The 17391-nt window shown below is 44.0% G+C and overlaps 1 protein-coding gene across 5 annotated transcripts in view; it reads right to left on the bottom strand.

Annotated features, from left to right (window-relative positions):
- Positions 1 to 17391, bottom strand: part of USP20 (ubiquitin specific peptidase 20) — a 5014215-nt gene that overhangs the window by 3440515 nt on the left and 1556309 nt on the right. For all 5 annotated transcript variants that reach the window (XM_044058629.1, XM_044058630.1, XM_044058628.1 and 2 more), the window contains exon 10: positions 9951 to 10404. In XM_044058629.1, the coding sequence (XP_043914564.1) occupies positions 9951 to 10404 (454 nt within the window). The remainder of the gene's footprint in view (positions 1 to 9950; positions 10405 to 17391) is intronic.

A 17391-nucleotide genomic window follows, 5' to 3' on the forward strand; every position in this document is an offset into this window, starting at 1 on the left:
TTTTCAGGACACCGAATATAATGATGAATGTGATTTTAAGAAATCTAGCTGCTTTGACCATATATTACGGGCTACTATTGCTGCCTTTCATGATTTGTGCGAGCAGGACATTTTGCAAATGGGTGAAGGTAAAGCTGACAATTTTTTTTTAACTTAGCTGACAAAGGAAAGGAAAGCATTGGTTGAACTTAGCAATAGATTTGATTTATGGTTTATGAAATCTGATAAAGGTAGTGGTCTAGTTATTATGTATCAATCTGACTATACTAATGAAACTGAAAATATATTAACCAACCCTTTGAAATAGAGATCTGTGACTCTGGCTGACATTCATATGCAATATAAGTATGCTCATAATGTCCTGCATTAAAATTAGAGCGCACTATGATGGTACCACTACTAGTTTGATTACTGTTTACTGTGTGTCTGTTCTGGTTCTGGTGCATTTTACATATGACACACACAAAGCAAAGTTATCTCAATAACACTTGCATGCTTGTAGTAGAAAGATAGATACAGTGCAACCTTACACAGACAAATCACAACAGGTTCCTTCCTTAAGAGATTCTTTTTTTGCTCTCTTAGAGCATTACCTTTGCTTAGGAAGGGAGGTTGTTTCTGAGTCTGCAACTAAACAAGAAACCTTGTGGCAACTTAAGATGCAGGCTTTCCTGGTCTGAATGACACCATTTATATAGCATGTTTTTTTTTTATATCACATTATTTTGTATTGAGTTATAATTATGTGCTATGAGGTCAGTGTTTTTTTTTTTTTTTAACCTTTTAGGTCTACTATTTGTCTTAATTTAATTATTGTATGATATTTCTGACTAGTCAATTTGCATTATAAAGTTGTCTTCTAGTCAGTTATTGAGTTTTCTGATGAAGTCCCTTGTGGATGAAAGTGCTCAAAAATAAAATAGAAGTTATGTTCTTACCATAACGTTCCATGTTAGTTGTCTTCTTCTCGCCTTCTTTCTTGCTGGATGGGTTCGGAGCCGACCTCGGCTCCACTGCCACTCTAAAGCTCGAGAGTTGGTTCCACCGGCTCGAGGCTCCCCTTATATCCCAGAATGCTAGGCGTGTACTACCTCAGATCTCGTTTGTGAGCTAGGCCCAGCTAATAATAAAACCAGAACTACTGGAAAGGAAGAATCCACCTCTATAAAAAACAAGGAAGAGGAAGGTGACCTGAAGCTTGATCCAGGAAAATATGCACAGCAGAGCATATACCTATAGCAATAGAGGTGGTAGAAAGGGAGGTCACAATCAAACTCCTCTAGGTCTGTCCAGGCCAGGGGGAAGGAGGGTGGGACGCAAGAAAGAAGGCGAGAAGAAGACAACTAACATGGAACGTTATGGTAAGAACATAACTTCTATATGTTAAGTTGTCTATCTCGCCTTCATTCTTGCTGGATGGGACCGCGTCCCTAGCACCTTGTCCTGGGTGGCCTATCGGAACAGGCTCTTGAGAACAGTGGTACCGAAGTTAGCTCTATGTCTAGAAGCTAAATCCAACTTATAATGTGAAATGAATGTGTGAGGAGTAGCCCAAGTAGCCGCTGCACAAATGGAGTCAATAGGCAGTCTGTCTTGGAAGGCTATAGAAGTAGCCAAAGCTCTAGTGGAGTGGGCCTTAGGTTTATTAGGCAGCTTTTGGTGTCTAATTTCATAAACAAGGGAAATCAGGGATGTTAGCCATCTGGATAGTGATACCTTTGAAATAGAAAGTCCCTTTCTGCCTTCTGCATAAGAGACAAACAATTGGTCAGTTTTTCTGAATTGTTTGGTCCTATCCAAATAGTACCTTAACTGACGATGAACATCTAGCCAATGCAATTTTTGTTCAGATCTGTTAGAATATTCTGGAAAAAACACAGGAAGGTCAATGCTTTGATTTAGGTTAGAGGCAGAGGCTACTTTAGGTAAAAAAGACGGGTTGGTTCGTAAGGATACCCTGTCTTTATGGAACAACAGATATGGTGGTCGACAGCTGAGTGCATGAAGTTCTGAAACCCTTCTAGCTGAAGTAACAGCTACCAGAAAGAGAGTCTTCCATGATAGCAATTTTAATGAACAGGAAGCTGCAGGTTCGAAAGGGGGAAGAATCAAAGAAGTGAGAACTAAATTAAGGTCCCAAGAAGGAGGAGGATTTCTTATAGGAGGTCTGAGAAGAAAAACTCCCTTCAAAAAAGCTTTGCAAAGCTTGTGAGACATGATGGCAGAATCTGAAACGCCCACATGAAAATTAGATATAGCTGCCAATTGGACTTTGAGAGTAGAGGGAGATGAACCTGCATGAAAGAGTTCAGCTAGAAAATTGAGAACTATTTGGATGGGAGCAGTGAAAGGATCTAAATCCCTTCCTTGAGCCCAATAGGCAAAACGTTTCCATTTACTAAGATAAATCTTTCGAGTGGAAGATTTATGGGAAGCTATTAAAATATCTCGAACAGAGTGAGATATTTGAGGAAGCCTGGCTAGGGTAGGAACTGGAGGAACCAAGCAGTGAGGTTCAATGATGTTAGGGAGCGATGAAACTGACCCGATTGATGGATCAGAAGGTCTGGAACTAGGTCCAGATGCCAGGGTTGCTCCAACAGAAATTGATGTAGAAAGGGGAACCAAACCTGTCGAGGCCAGTAAGGAGCAATGAGGATCAATGAGGCCTTCTGAGCGATAGCTTTCTGTATCACTTGGGAGATTAGTGGGAAGGGAGGAAATGCATACAGAAGTCCCCGGGGCCAAACTTGGACTAGAGCGTCTCTGCTGGGCTGGCCTGGTAACGGGAATAGGGTGAAAAAATCTCTGCACTTGCTGTTTTGGGGAGTAGCAAAAAGGTCGCAGCAAGGCTGACCCCACTTGAGAAAAATTTTCTCCACAATAGAATTTTTCAGAGACCACTCGTGAGGCATGAGGATAGCTCTGCTCAACTTGTCCGCGATTTGATTGGACTTCCCGGGGATGTGCATTGCTATCAGAAACCGCTGAGAAGAAATCGCCCATTGCCATAGTCTGAGTGCTTCTCGACATAGGGGATAGGACCTGGTTCCGCCTTGTTTGTTGATATACCACACTACAGACATATTGTCCGTCTGGACTGCTATCGTTCCCAGGGGAAGAGAGTCTTGAAGGGCTTGCAACGCTAAAAGCACTGCTCTCATCTCTAGAACATTTATATGCAAGTGGCATTCGTCTGGTTGCCATATGCCCTGGACAGTTCTGCCCTGATAATGCCCCCCCCCACCCGATCAGGGAAGCGTCCGTTGTCAGAGTAGCAACCGGAGGGGAAGGAACAAAGGGTCTTCCCAGGGAGAGCTGAGGGGAAGACATCCACCAAAGAAGATGATTCTTGCATGCTTGCGTAATCATAATGGTGTGGGACATCGGAAGTTGCTGGTATGACCATTGTGTGAAAAGCATCCATTGAAGGATTCTCATGTGGAATCTGGCTAATAGAAGTAGAGGGATAGCAGCCGCCATAATCCCCAGTACTTTCAGAACTAACCTGGCTTTGACTCTGTTGCTGTGGAAGAGAAGGGAGACCATTTTGCATATGTCTGCTATTCTCTGATCTGTTAGTCTCGCAGACATGTTGATTGTGTCTAGATTTGCGCCTATGAAGGTAATAGCACGACAAGGCGACAAAACAGACTTTTCGCAATTTATTGCTATGCCTAACTTTTGACAAATGCGAAAGGTGTAGTCTCTGGCCATTAGAAGAAGATGCTTGGTAGGAGCTGTGAGGAGCCAGTCGTCCAAATATGGAAACACCTGGAATCCTTGACGTCTCAGGTGAGAAGCTACCACTGCCATGCATTTGGTAAACACCCGGGGGGCAGTGGTGAGACCAAAGGGCAGGGCTCTGAATTGAAAGTGACTGGTTCCCAGCCGGAAGCGGAGGAATCTCCTGGAGCGTCTGTTCATTTTTATATGATAGTACGCATCCTGGAGGTCTATAGAGCACATCCAGTATTCCTTGCCCAATAGGGGTAGGATGGATTGTAGCGTGACCATCCGAAATTTTGTTTTCTTGACCGACTTGTTCAAGATACTGAGATCCAAGATGGGCCTCCAGTCCCCTGTTTTCTTTGGAACCAAAAAGAATTTGGAGTAGATTTCCGGATCCTTGCTGGTCTGCTGGTACTGGCTGAATGACTCTTTTTGCAAGCAACTTTGAAATTTCCAACGCTGCTTGATCCCTTTGAGCGGGTGGAACATCTGGAAGGGATTTTTTTGATTGATTTGGAATATGAAAGAACGGAATGGAATAGCCTTCGGAAATGATGGACTGTACCCACTTGTCTTGAGTTAGGGATCGCCAGGCTTCTGGGTACAGTGACAATCTTCCCCCGACTGCCTCCGAAGGTGGACAGTCGGGCAACACCTCAGGGATGTTGGAAGGGCTTATCGGAAAAGGTTTCTCGATTGCCCTGGTTCTGCGGACCCCTGCCTCTAGGGCGGCGTCTACCATTATTGTTCCCCCTCTGCCTCTGGAGGGAACCGACCCTGTCGTCAGGCAAATTCCCTTGAGATTGTTTATGGAACCACATTTTTCCACTTTTCTGGCCTGTGGGGTAAGGTCTAGAAGGAGTAGAAAAACGGACTCCGACGGCAGAAAGAGTTTTGCCATCCGTCTCGCACCTAGTCAAGGTTTCTTTCACTTGAGGACCAAAGAGATGATCCATCAAGCGGGGAATTAGTGAAAGACGTTTAAAAGGGGTCCGCAAAATTGCATAGTCGCATCCAGGCATGCCGCGTAAGCGACACCTGTCCCTGCGGCTCTGTTCGCTCCATCAGCCGCATATGAAAGGAGGCGCATGGAGGAGTTGGCTATAGAATTTAGGGTAGCCAGCTGAGCGTTCATCTTGTCCTGAAAACCCGCAGCTGTAGGATCCTTCAACATCTCACTCGCTTCCTTGATCAAGTCTCTTTGAAGACGAGTGAAATGGCATAGGTAATTCAGCGAACGCATTGCAAAGGTCGCTGACGAAAACATCTGCTTCCCGTACCTGTCCATAGACCTAGACTCCTTGTTAGGAGGATGGACAGGCACCGAAGGATCAGCTAGTTCCTTCTTAGTGGCAGCAGCTACCACCATAGCATCCACAGTAACCCCTTTGGTCAGAAATTGCTTGTCTGTTGGTGCTGTTATAAACTTTGAAGGTCTCCTGGGGGTGGGGTCCACTGAGTCAGGAGCTGTTCAAGCCTTTTTAGCTACCACCTGCATGAGGGGGGTCAAAGGGGGGGGCACCCAGGAGGTGGAAGGGCGAGAGCCAAACGCCTCAAGATACACAGATTCATCCTCCGAAGGGTTAAGGGATGGCCAATTTCCCCTCTGTTTTAGGATCTCTAGAATGTCTGCAAAGGAGACATCTTCAGAAGGGGAACGGGGGGAACCCTCGGAATCCTCTAAATCTGTGTCAGAGGTGACAGACTCAGGTGAGTCTATGTGTTTCCTCTTACACTTTCTCTTCCTAGGGGGCTCCCCTGCCAATTCAGGAGAGGCCTCGGAAGAAGATGAAATCCCCACAGGGGATTCTTGAGGATCTGGCTCTCTGCGGTCCGGGATGAGGGAGAGAGTAGACATAACCTGAGGCACCGAAGAGGGAGGGGCAGACGGAGCCGACTGTGGAGTTGAACCAGGTTCCAACACACTCCGCATGACCTCGAACGCACCCCTGTCAGGCAGAGCCAGAGGTCCCCGCTCCGAGAAGCTGAGAACCTCCCTCAGCACCGACAGTGATGGCTCCGAGGCCGATGTCGGAGCCGAACTCACCAGCGCCGAAGCACCGAGAGGGAGAGCGGGGTCGGACAAAGGTCCGATGCCACTCACCCCCTCGGAGCCGACGAGGGAAGTCCGGCACCGAGATTCTTCAAAGGAAGAAAACGGAGCCGACGATGGAACCGAAAACAATTGTATCGGTTCCGACGCTACCACAGTCTCGGTTTTGAGACGTCCCGGCTCCGAGCTCAAAGGAGTCGAAGGAGGAATATTTTGAGGAATAGGTTGAAGCATCGACTGATGAGTCGGGCTCTGAAGCATCTGGGCCAGTGCCTCGGACTTTAAAAGTCGACTCACTACCCTCTGAAGGTCATGATCCGAAAGCCTCGATGATCTAGAGGAGTGAGATCTATGGCTCCGTTCAGACAGCAAGGGAGACGCTGAAGCCGAATGAACGGAGCCAAGGGATGGTGACCTCAACCTCTTTCTAGATGTCGGCTCCGATAGTCTGATCGGAGCCGACACAGGAATTTCCAATACCTCGGCTCCAGCCGGAGCCGAGGGAACCACAGAAGCTGTAGTTAAAGACTCATCGGCTCCAGCCGGAGCAGATGTAGCAGTAGGTTTCGAAGCCTTAGGCCTCGACTCAGAAGCTGGAGTCGAGGACCTAGAAGCCTTAGAGGGTTTACCCGAAGTAGCAGTAAGGGAACCCTCAGGCTTAAGCAAACCTCTCAAAATAAGTTTGTTTTTTCTTTCCTGCAGGACTCTAGGGCTGAAGCCATGGCATACAGCACAAGAGTCCTGCAGGTGTAAAGGTCCCAGGCAGTAGACACAAGAATTGTGACCGTCTGTCAGAGACATTTTCTGACAGCACGAGTCACACTTCTTGAAGCCTGAGACCTTTGAGTCCTTGGACATAGTCAAAGAAAGTGTAATCACACAAACACTCAAACACACTGATTACACTTACACAAGTTTATTACTAAAAAATTAAACTGTCACCAGTTTTTAGATCCCTAACAAAAACACAGACACTCCACAAAGGGGATGGAAGGGCCCGAAGGCCTGAGGGAAGAACTTATAAGTTCTTTGTGGAAAAAGGGGTAGATAAACGAAGGAAAAAGGGTCTAAATCCACTAATTTAAGGGAAATAACAATAAAAGATTAAATTAAAGGGGTTTAAGTAGACTATAAAATACTCTATAATAACTCACCTAAAGCCGGTAGAAACCAAACACCTCGATCGCTGTAGCGGCAAACGAGATCTGAGGTAGTACACGCCTAGCATTCTGGGATATAAGGGGAGCCTCGAGCCGGTGGAACCAACTCTCGAGCTTTAGAGTGGCCGAGTCGGAGCCGAGGTCGGCTCCGAACCCATCCAGCAAGAATGAAGGCGAGATAGACAACTTAACATCTTCCTTTAAGAAGATTCCATTTTTCTGTGATGCATACCTGCGGATGTTTTTATTGTTTAGTTTTGCTATTCATCATCTGAGTGGTTTGTTTGTGTTAGATTTCAGTTGTAACTTAAGTTTTACTGATAAAATGTACTTTCTGTGCATTTGTATCTGTACAGGGCACTGCTAAACTCCTGATGTACCAACATCAAGAAAGATTGCTTGCAAGAGACTTTTGCTACAACAAAACAATTTCTACAGTGACAAAACAATTTACATATTAGGACCTTCAGAATGACTTGGAGGCAAAATCAACAAATAAAGTAGAAATAAACCAGAAGCATTCTAAACAGTTAACTGAAGTGCAAACCAATAAACTAAATCTATTATTTGCCAACAATGAAGTAGATTTAACTTAGGATCTCCTTACAGTGTAGCAAGGGCACCAACAGATGGGAACTCTGGGAAAATGAGCAGGAGACAATTTGTAGTAAGGAAGGTTTATTCAAGTGCAGTAATGGTTTTCTGGGTGGGCACTTCAGTATTATGGATATATGGAAAACAATGGGTAAAAAGTAGTTAAACAGGTTACACAACAGAAAATAACAATGGAAGAGGGAAGGGATGGACTTTGGAAAGCAGATTAACATAGAGAGCAGAAGCCAGAGAAGTATATCCTTTTAAAACTGCAAAATTAGAAGGGTGGAAGGGCTGAGGAAATAATTCAAATTGGAGATCTACTCCTATGGTTAGAATTTCATAAACTTTTAGCTTAATATCTCAGTGAATGCTGCAGGGGACTCAAAGAACAGAGGAAAAAAATCTGTAGCAAGGTTAACAGAAATGCAGTGGAGTGCAACTTTAAGCAGGTATATACAGCTACAAAACTACTGAAGTTCAAATCCTGGAGCAGAATTCATGATACTGCCACTTATGCAGTCCCAGCACAGGGTAAGGCACCAGGTTACTGAAAAGCAACTTTAAACAGGTATATCTAGGTATAAAACGTACTTTAGCACAAACCCTGGAGCAGAATTTGCAATACTGCAATCCTGCCACAGATTAAGGCACTTGACTATGTAGGAATTTACCAGTAACACTAATAAATGACCAAATAAGGCTCAAATCTAGCAGCAGATCACAGTCCTGCCAAAACTGCGAAAGAAGCTACAAGACTGTGGCTCCACACTGTGTTCAAAATACAAAAAGCTACCTTTTACATAGAAGTGCAGTATAATGTATAACCAATGCTATAATCCCGAGGTAATACCCAAATCTTCATACAACTGTAAATGAAGTTAGAAGACTAAAGGTCCCAGGACAAACCAAAAAAAAAATGCAACCAGATAACATTTTTGGCTAAACCATGGACAAAATCAGGGAAGTACAAAAAAGTACCACCACAGAGGTCATATAACTGCAACTTAAAATATTTAAGCAGTATTTAAATAAAAAGTGGTTCTCTTTCCTTTTGACAAAAAGCTTCTATTGAACAAAAGACTGTGGGTGGATGTAGTTCTGTATTAAATATATAGGCTTGCCAGAATGGACTCTTCAAATAAAGCAAATACTGGAGCTCATGTCTTGTAGTTAGAATTTCAGAAATGTTTAGCTTGTCTCAGTGGGGAGGAAGACTTAAAGAAAAGTGAGAAAAACAGTAAGTAGCAAAAAGGTACTGGAATGCAACTTTAAGTAGGTGTGTGTGTGTATACAAACACACAAATAAATATATTTTATATACATACACACACACACGCATGTATATACACACACACACACACACACACATATACCATAGATATAGATATAAAACTAGCACTGATGCATATATCCTGGAGCTGAATTCACAATATTACCATTACTGCAATCACACAACAGACTACTGGAATGCAATTTTAAGCAGGTATATATAGCCAAAACAAGCACTGATGCTCAGATTCTGGAGCAGAATTCACAATACTGCTACTACTGCAATCCTACCACAGACTATGCTTAAATTACAAGTAACAATGTAATAAATGGTTAAATGAGGCTCATATCTGGCAGAACAGCCCAGCCTGCCACAGACATGAAAGCAGTTATAAGACTGAGGCCCCAGACTGAATTCAAAATACAAAAGCTACCTTCTACATGTAATTCTACCTATGGATGGCAAAAAACAAACATAAAATGTACTTGGGATGTGTTACCGCACCAACTAAATATGCAAACTCCATTGCTGGCATTCTCAAAGCATATAACATTCTGTTAGCAGTGGATAAATTCTGTTTCAGGATTATATATTTGGGTTGGTGTATGAGAACTCAAAGTTCAAGCAATCAAATTACAGTACCACTCAAATTTAAATAAGCAAGTACTTAAATGGAAGGCATATAAATGTGTAATTCATACTAAGGATGATCAGTATGTCACCGCCAAGAACTCACCAATAAAATAACTAGTGTTCTCAGTCTGAAAGCCCACTGAAATAAAATGCAAGCATGATAAAGTCGCATCTAAACAATTAAAGGCAGATGAATAAATGACATCAGACCACAAAAAATAAACGATCTAGGCCTACTTCGTAAATTGATGCCATTTAATTTGCAAAATGAAGAAGACTAGAGAGTTAAACACAGCAGTTAAAATGCATATACTGCAGCTGGATAATGTCTACTTCATTTACCTTCCATTCTGAACAAATATTCTGAATATCAAAGAAAATCTGCATCTTAAAACGTATAAACAGGCTGGCAAATTCTGAGTTGTTAGTGGAAGTTATCCAACAAGCAAAAAACATTTTAACCGTAACTGTTTTATAAAAAATATTTTAAAATCCAAAACATTACCAGGTGTTCTACATGAGCTGCCAGTGTGGAGGGAAGAGGACATTGCACTAAAAACTCCTTCATCAACAGTGCTCACTGATGTGTCCACATCAGCATCCTCATCTACGCCCTCTGAGCATGTCCTATGACGAATGTAGGAAAATTTGCACTCTTTCATCCTCTCCTTTTCAGAAATTCCATGCACATATTCATCTTGAATTAACAGTTCTGTGTCCATCTTATTTTCAGAAAGTGCTCCTGACCCACCCCCACATCCCCTGTTACGTGGTTCGTTCTCTCCTCTGTCGCTGCTTGCACCTGAGTCACATGAAAGGAACTCATCTTCTGAAGGACATCGGTCACCATCCTGCTTATCATCTGTGTCACTGGATGAGTCACATTCACGTTCTCTAACGGGCTCCTTCAGTTCTTCATGCAGTTGGTCCATTAAACAGCGCAGAAACTCTTGGGTGTCCTGAGGTAACAAAGAAATTATTGGAAAAACTACAGAAATCAGGCATTAAATGTAAAACTCTTTTAAATATTGAATAAATTTACTATGCATTTAACATAAATGAACTGGTAAAGAAAGATATGATAGTCTAGCTTATTATGACTAGGTTTCTGTCTTGTTATGCGTTTTTAACCCAAAACATGAACAGCTTTACTTTTGCATATAAACCTTTTATCCAACAACAAACCAGAATTCATAGTTTTATTTTTATGTATATACACTTTACTAAACAGTAAACTGGAATTCAAAATTTTTATAAATGCACAGTCTGGCATTCACAGGTTGACTATCTTATCAGAAACAAGTACAGAAGCCTAGTGTATCATTTTAAGACAATATTACTACTAGATTATGACTTTGATAAATAAAATTAATTTGACGCCTTTATTTAACATTTCTTCTTCTAAGCAGCATTATTACAGACCAGAAGTTACCACTATACTATGTACTATACTACATAATTGTTGTATTTGAAAGTTCAAATCTAAAAATGTATCCATCATTTCTTGGTAATGTTACCTACTTTCAGTTAATAACACTACAATCCCTTAGTGCATTCTTAAGAATATGCATACCTGTGTCAAGTGTACCTTATTATGAGGAACACTCCTCATGTTGACTCTTAAGTCCAGGTTTCCCACAGTTCCACACTGAAACAGCCTGTCACAAATTCAGTGTTAAGAACATCTTTAACTGATAAACATGTTTAGTAGTACTGAATTATATTAGTTCATCAGCAGAATGTATTACAAGTACAAAATACCAGATTTTAACCATTCTGCAAGCTTCCTAGTTAAAGTTGTTAGCAAGCTGTTTAAGTGTTCCATGTTTAGACCATTTTTTCCACATTATGAGCTGTAGCCCCCATTTTGGAGATGGAAGACTGAGAGCTATGGCAGCATAAATTTTAAGTGCAACAAAGAGGAAATAGAAACAAAGGAGTAATGAGGAAGATGTAAATGGATGACTTAAATATGCCTAACAAACATGAAATGGCTGAAAACAGAAGAAAAGAAATGATGTAAAGAAACTTTCTACACAACTTCTATGGCATTATTCTGGTGTTGCCTAGCACAGACACTACTAGATGTTGTAGTTCTTATCACAGAAACATCTAATGCAAATAGTCTAACAAATAATTTAGTAGAAATACTTCAGTGAAAAAACTCGCAGCTGGACATATCCAAAGTTAGCATTATTCTACAACATGAACCACCCAATTGACTGAAAGCACTTCAAAGACACATACTGTCTACCCATTAAGACTAGTATTAACAACAGCCATGTACACTTCAGTACTTACACACACCCAGACTGCTCAGTAAGGCTACAATGACAGTCAAAAATACTCCACTTCTGTATGGTCCAGTACTTGTATACAACCTAATCTGCTCAGTAAGACCAGCATTACAGCAGTCTGTTATGCTCCAGTATGTACTTATCAGTATAGCAAAAATGTTCTCTCTATTAATTCACTCATACAAAGACTTAAGTACACCTAACCACCTGTACTCCCTTTCCACTGCACATTTATTTAGGTTTGGAAGGACAAAATGGTACATTCATGTTACAAATACTAACACACAGAAGGGAAACAGACTTTAAAACACTGCCTCATTCACAACCTCAAAGTGGCCAGTCTGAACAGACTTTCAACTGAAACAAGATGATCAAAAGTCCATCTGACTGCTGTTTTGAGTTTCTCTCTTTCTGGGGCCATACTCCCTTAATTCTCTATGCAATGAGATGAGCCCCTTTATTATCCCTTACGGATATGGAGATAATTATTTTTGCACTGACCTTGTACAAATAACTATCCCTACAATTTGCCATTTGAAATTACGTATATGAAGTATGAATACATCTTTTGATTGCAAAGATGTCCTCTGGATTATTTAGTGGAATTCCATGGAAAAAAGCTTCACAATAAACAATAACACAAATTATATAAAATTAGAAGTTATGTACCTACCATAACGTTTCATGTTAGTTGTCTTCTCTCGCCTTCTTTCTTGCTGGATGGGTTCGGAGCTGATCCTCGGCTCAGACTCGGCACTTGCTAAGCTCGAGAGTCACTTTTACCAGCTCGAGGCAGCCCCATATCCCATGATGCAAGGCGGTAAATACCCAGATCTCGTTTGGTACCTAGAGGGAAAACTGCCTAGCATAAAAACCTTTCCACTAAGGAAAGAAGAGCAACTAGCCTAAAGGGCTGTAAGGGGAAACCAGATAATTAAAAACTAGAACTAACTGGTGCCCAAGGAAACAAAATCTTCCAGAGACAAGGGAGATCAAGGTCTGTCCAGGCAAGGGGGACAGGAGGGAGGGTCGCAAGAAAGAAGGCGAGAAGACAACTAACATGGAGCGTTATGGTAGGTACATAACTTCTAAATGTTAAGTTGTCAATCTCGCCTTCATTCTTGCTGGATGGGACCGCGTCCCTAGCACCTCTATCCTGGGTGGCTCAATGGAACAGACTCTTGAGAACCGTGGAACCAAAACTGGCTCTATCCCTGGAGGCCAAATCCAATTTGTAATGAGAAACAAAGGCATGAGGAGTGGCCCAAGTGGCTGCTGCACAAATAGTATCTAAGGGTAGCCTAGCCTGAAAAGCTGTAGAAGTGGCTAGGCCTCTAGTGGAATGTGCCTTTGGTTTTGAGCACAGTTGTTTGCCCCTAAGTTGATAAATGTCAGAAATGGTGGAAGATAGCCATCTACATAAGGTCACTTTGGAAACAGGGAGGCCTTTCTTATTTTCAGCATAAGAAAGAAAAAGCTGATCAGACTTCCTGAATTGCTTTGTTCTGTCCAAATAATATCGGAGTTGGCGGTGAACATCTAGATAATGCAACTTTTGTTCCGATCTGTTGGAATAATTAGGAAAAAATACAGGGAGATCAATGGATTGGTTTAAATTTGTTTTTGAAGCAACCTTGGGCAAAAAGGATGGATTAGTTCTCAAGGATACTCTGTCCTTGTGGAAGACCAAATATGGGGGACGAACAGAGAGGGCATGAAGTTCTGACACTCTCCTAGCCGAGGTAATAGCGACAAGGAAAAGTGTCTTCCACGAAAGAAACTTTAGTGAACATGAAGCAGCTGGCTCGAAAGGAGGAAGAATTAAGGATGTCAGCACTAGATTTAGGTCCCATTGTGGAGGAGGACTCCTGACAGGAGGCTTCAGGAGAAAAATTCCTTTCAGAAAAGCTCTACAAAGCTTGTGGGACATAATGTTGTGATCTGCAAACCCGACATGAAAGTTCGAGATTGCAGCCAACTGAACTTTGACCGTGGAAGATGAAGAACCCGAGTGAAAGATTTCCGCTAGAAAATCCAAAACTGCATGAACAGGGGCAGTAAAGGGATCTATGTTCCTCGATTTCGCCCAAAGGGAGAAACGTTTCCACTTGCTAGAGTAAATCCTTCTAGTAGAGGATTTAAGGGAAGCTACTATGATATCCCTAACGGGGTTAGAGATCATAGGAAGCCTGGCTAAGGAAGGAAGTGGAGCAACCAAGCTGTGAGGTTGAGAGAAGGAATGGACCGATGCAGCTGACCCGACTGGTGGATCAGAAGATCTGGCACTGGGTCCAGATGCCACGGCTGCAACAAAAGATGACGATGAAGGAAAGGAAACCAAATTTGTCGAGGCCAATACGGGGCAATGAGAATCATTTTGGCTCTCAAAACGGTTGCTTTCTGGAGTACCTGTGGTATCAATGGAAAGGGAGGAAAGGCATAAAGAAGTCCCTGGGTCCAATCTTGGGTAAGAGCGTCTCTGGGGGGATGGCCCGGAAGTGGGAAGAGAGAGAAGAAGACTGGGCATTTGCTGTTTTGTGGAGTAGCAAAAAGATCGCAACATGGGCGGCCCCACTTCTGAAAAATCTCCTCCACAATAGATTGCTTGAGAGACCACTCATGAGGCATGAGTATAGCTCTGCTCAATCTGTCTGCTAAAATGTTGGTTTTCCCAGGGATATGCGTTGCTACCAGAAACCGATCAGAGGAGATCGCCCATTGCCAAAGTCTGAGAGCCTCTTGACACAAGGGATAGGACTTGGTTTCGCCCTGCTTGTTGATGTACTATACTACAGACATGTTGTCCGTGTGAACTGCAATCGTTCCTAAGGGAAGAAAGTCGTTGAGGGCTTGCAACGTTAAAAGCACTGCTCTCATCTCTAGGACATTTATGTACAGGTGGTATTTGAAGGGTTGCCATGTCCCATGAACCATCCTGCCCTGATAATGACCCCCCCCCACCCGATCAGGGAGGCGTCCGTAGTGACTGTGGCTACCGGGGCCGGGGAAACAAAGGGTCTGCCCTGATGGACTTGGGGAGAAGAAATCCACCAGGATAGAAGGTTTTTGCAAGTTTGTGTCACCAGGATCTGGTGACGCATGGCAAGCTGTTGGAAGGACCATTGGGGGAACAACATCCATTGAAGGAGACGCATGTAAAAACAGGCCAAAGGAAGAAGAGTAATGGCAGCTGCCATGAGGCCCAATACTTTCAGGACCAGTCTGGCTTGCACCTTTTTGCTGGCAAGGATGATCCCGCACATGGTTTTGGATATCTAGGATTCTCTGGCTTGTTAGGTTTGCTGACATCCGAGCAGTGTCTAAATTTGCGCCTATAAAAGTAACAGATTGGCAGGGCAATAAGGCGGATTTTTCGTAGTTGACCGAAATTCCTAACTGAGTGCAGAGATTTAGGGTGTAATCTCTGGCTTGGAGAAGTTGATGCCTGGTGGTGGCTGAGAGGAGCCAGTCGTCGAGATACGGAAACACCTGGAATCCTTGATGTCTCAGGTGAGCCGTGACCACTGCCATGCATTTGGTGAACACTCTGGGGGCTGTAGTGAGACCAAAGGGCAGGGCTCTGAATTGAAAATGACTGGACCCCAGCCGAAAGCGGAGAAACCTTCTGGAGCATCTGTGGATTTTTATGTGATAGTACGCATCCTGAAGGTCTATTGAGCACATCCAGTTGTCTTTGCCTAAGAAGGGCAAAATCGATTGAAGTGTGACCATCCGAAATCTTGTCTTTTTCACCGACTTGTTGAGTCTGCTGAGGTCCAATATTGGTCTCCAATCTCTCGTCTTTTTGGGAACCAAAAAGAACCTTGAGTAGATTCCGGGCTCTGAATGATCTGTTGGAACTGGCTGAATGGCCCTTTTTTGTAGAAGCTTTGATACTTCTAATTTTGCAATTTCCCTTAGACCGGGTGGAACATCTGGAAGGGAATTTTTGTGAGGGAAGGGACTTTCCTCAAAAGGAATCTTGTAACCCTCGGATATGATCGACTGTACCCATTTGTCTTGCGAAAGGGAAAGCCAGGCTTCTGGGTATAGCGATAATCTTCCCCCGACTGCCTCCAAGGGTGGACAGTCGGGCAACACCTCATGGATGCTGGAAGGGCTTGTCAGAGAGAGGCTCTCTGCTGCCCTGGTTCTGCGGACCCCCTCTGCCCCTAGGGCGGCGTCTATTGTTATTACCCCCTCTGCCTCTAGGGGTAAACTGACCACGTGTGTCCAGCGTGACTCCCTGAGATTTTCGGAACCACATCTTTCCCCCCTTCTATCCTTTGGGGTAAGGCCTAGAAGGGGTGGAAAACAGACTCCTGACAGAAAGAGTCTTGCCGTCTTGCTCACACCTGGTCAACGTATCCTTCACCTGAGGACCAAACAATGTTGACCCATCGAAGGGAGAGTTTGTGAAGGATGCCTTAAAGGGGTCTGCAAAATTACAGAGCCGCATCCAGGACTAACGTCTAAGAGCCACTCCTGTCCCTGCAGCTCTACTCGCTCCATCTGCTGCATAAGAAATTAGCCGCATGGAGGAGTTGGTTATGGAGTTAAGGATTCCTAGCTGAGAAGCAATCTTCTCCTGAGCCCCTGCAGCTGAAGGATCCTGTACTACTTCACCTAATTCTTTAAGGATGTCCCTTTGAAGTCTGGTGAAGTGACATAAATAATTCAGCGAACGCATGGCAAAGGTCGCTGAGGAAAACATCCGCTTACCATACCTGTCCATGGTCCTAGAATCCTTGTTAGGAGGATGGACTGGTACAGAAGGATCTGCAAGTTCCTTCTTGGTGGCGGCCACCACCACCATGGCATCAACAGGGACACTTTTTGTAAGAAATTGTTTCTCGGAAGGGGCTGTAATAAATTTAGAAGGCCTCCTGGGAACTGGTTCCATGGAATCAGGAGATGCCCACGCCTTCCGAGCTAACACCTCCATGAGGGGGTCGAAAGGCGGAGACACCCAGGAGGTGGAGGGTCGAGATCCAAAAGCCTCTAGGTATACCGACTCATCCTCGGAGGGATTAATGGAGGGCCAGTTTCCCCTCTGTTTTAGGAGTTCTAGGATGTCTGAAAAAGAGACATCCTCAGAGGGGGATCTTGGGGACCCCTCCGACTCATCTAAGTCGGTATCTGAAGTTGTAGACTCAGGGGAGTCTAGGTGCTTCCTCTTACAGGTCCTCTTACGCGGAGGATCTCCTGACGGATCAGGAGAATCCTCGGAAGAGGGGGTTCTTCCCAGTGGGGAAACCTGAGGCGATGGATCTCTCGGTCCGGGAGCAAGAGAGTGGGAAGAGACATCTACAGGAATCATAGAGGGAGGAGCTAAGGGAATAGACTGCTGACTGAGCCCGGGGGCCAGCACACTCCTCATCACCTCGAAGGTTCCCCTCCCAGGGAGATCCGAGAAACCCCGCTCTGAAGAAACGGGGGCTCCTGGGCCCACCGATAGGGAAGGCTCAGAGGCAGCTATCGGAGCCGAGCTCACCAAGGCCGAAGCCCCGAGGGGGAGAGCAGGGTTGGACAAGGGTCTGATGCCACTCGCCCCCTCGGAGCAGACCAGGGAAGCCCGACCACCGGGTCCCTCCAAGGAAGGTCTCAAGGAGGCGATAAGAGTAGAAGCTGAAGGGGCAGAAAGGGGTG

Source organism: Protopterus annectens, chromosome 16.part0 (genome assembly GCF_019279795.1).
Source record: "Protopterus annectens isolate FY-2018-M chromosome 16.part0, PAN1.0, whole genome shotgun sequence".
Taxonomy (NCBI): Eukaryota; Metazoa; Chordata; order Ceratodontiformes; family Protopteridae; genus Protopterus; species Protopterus annectens.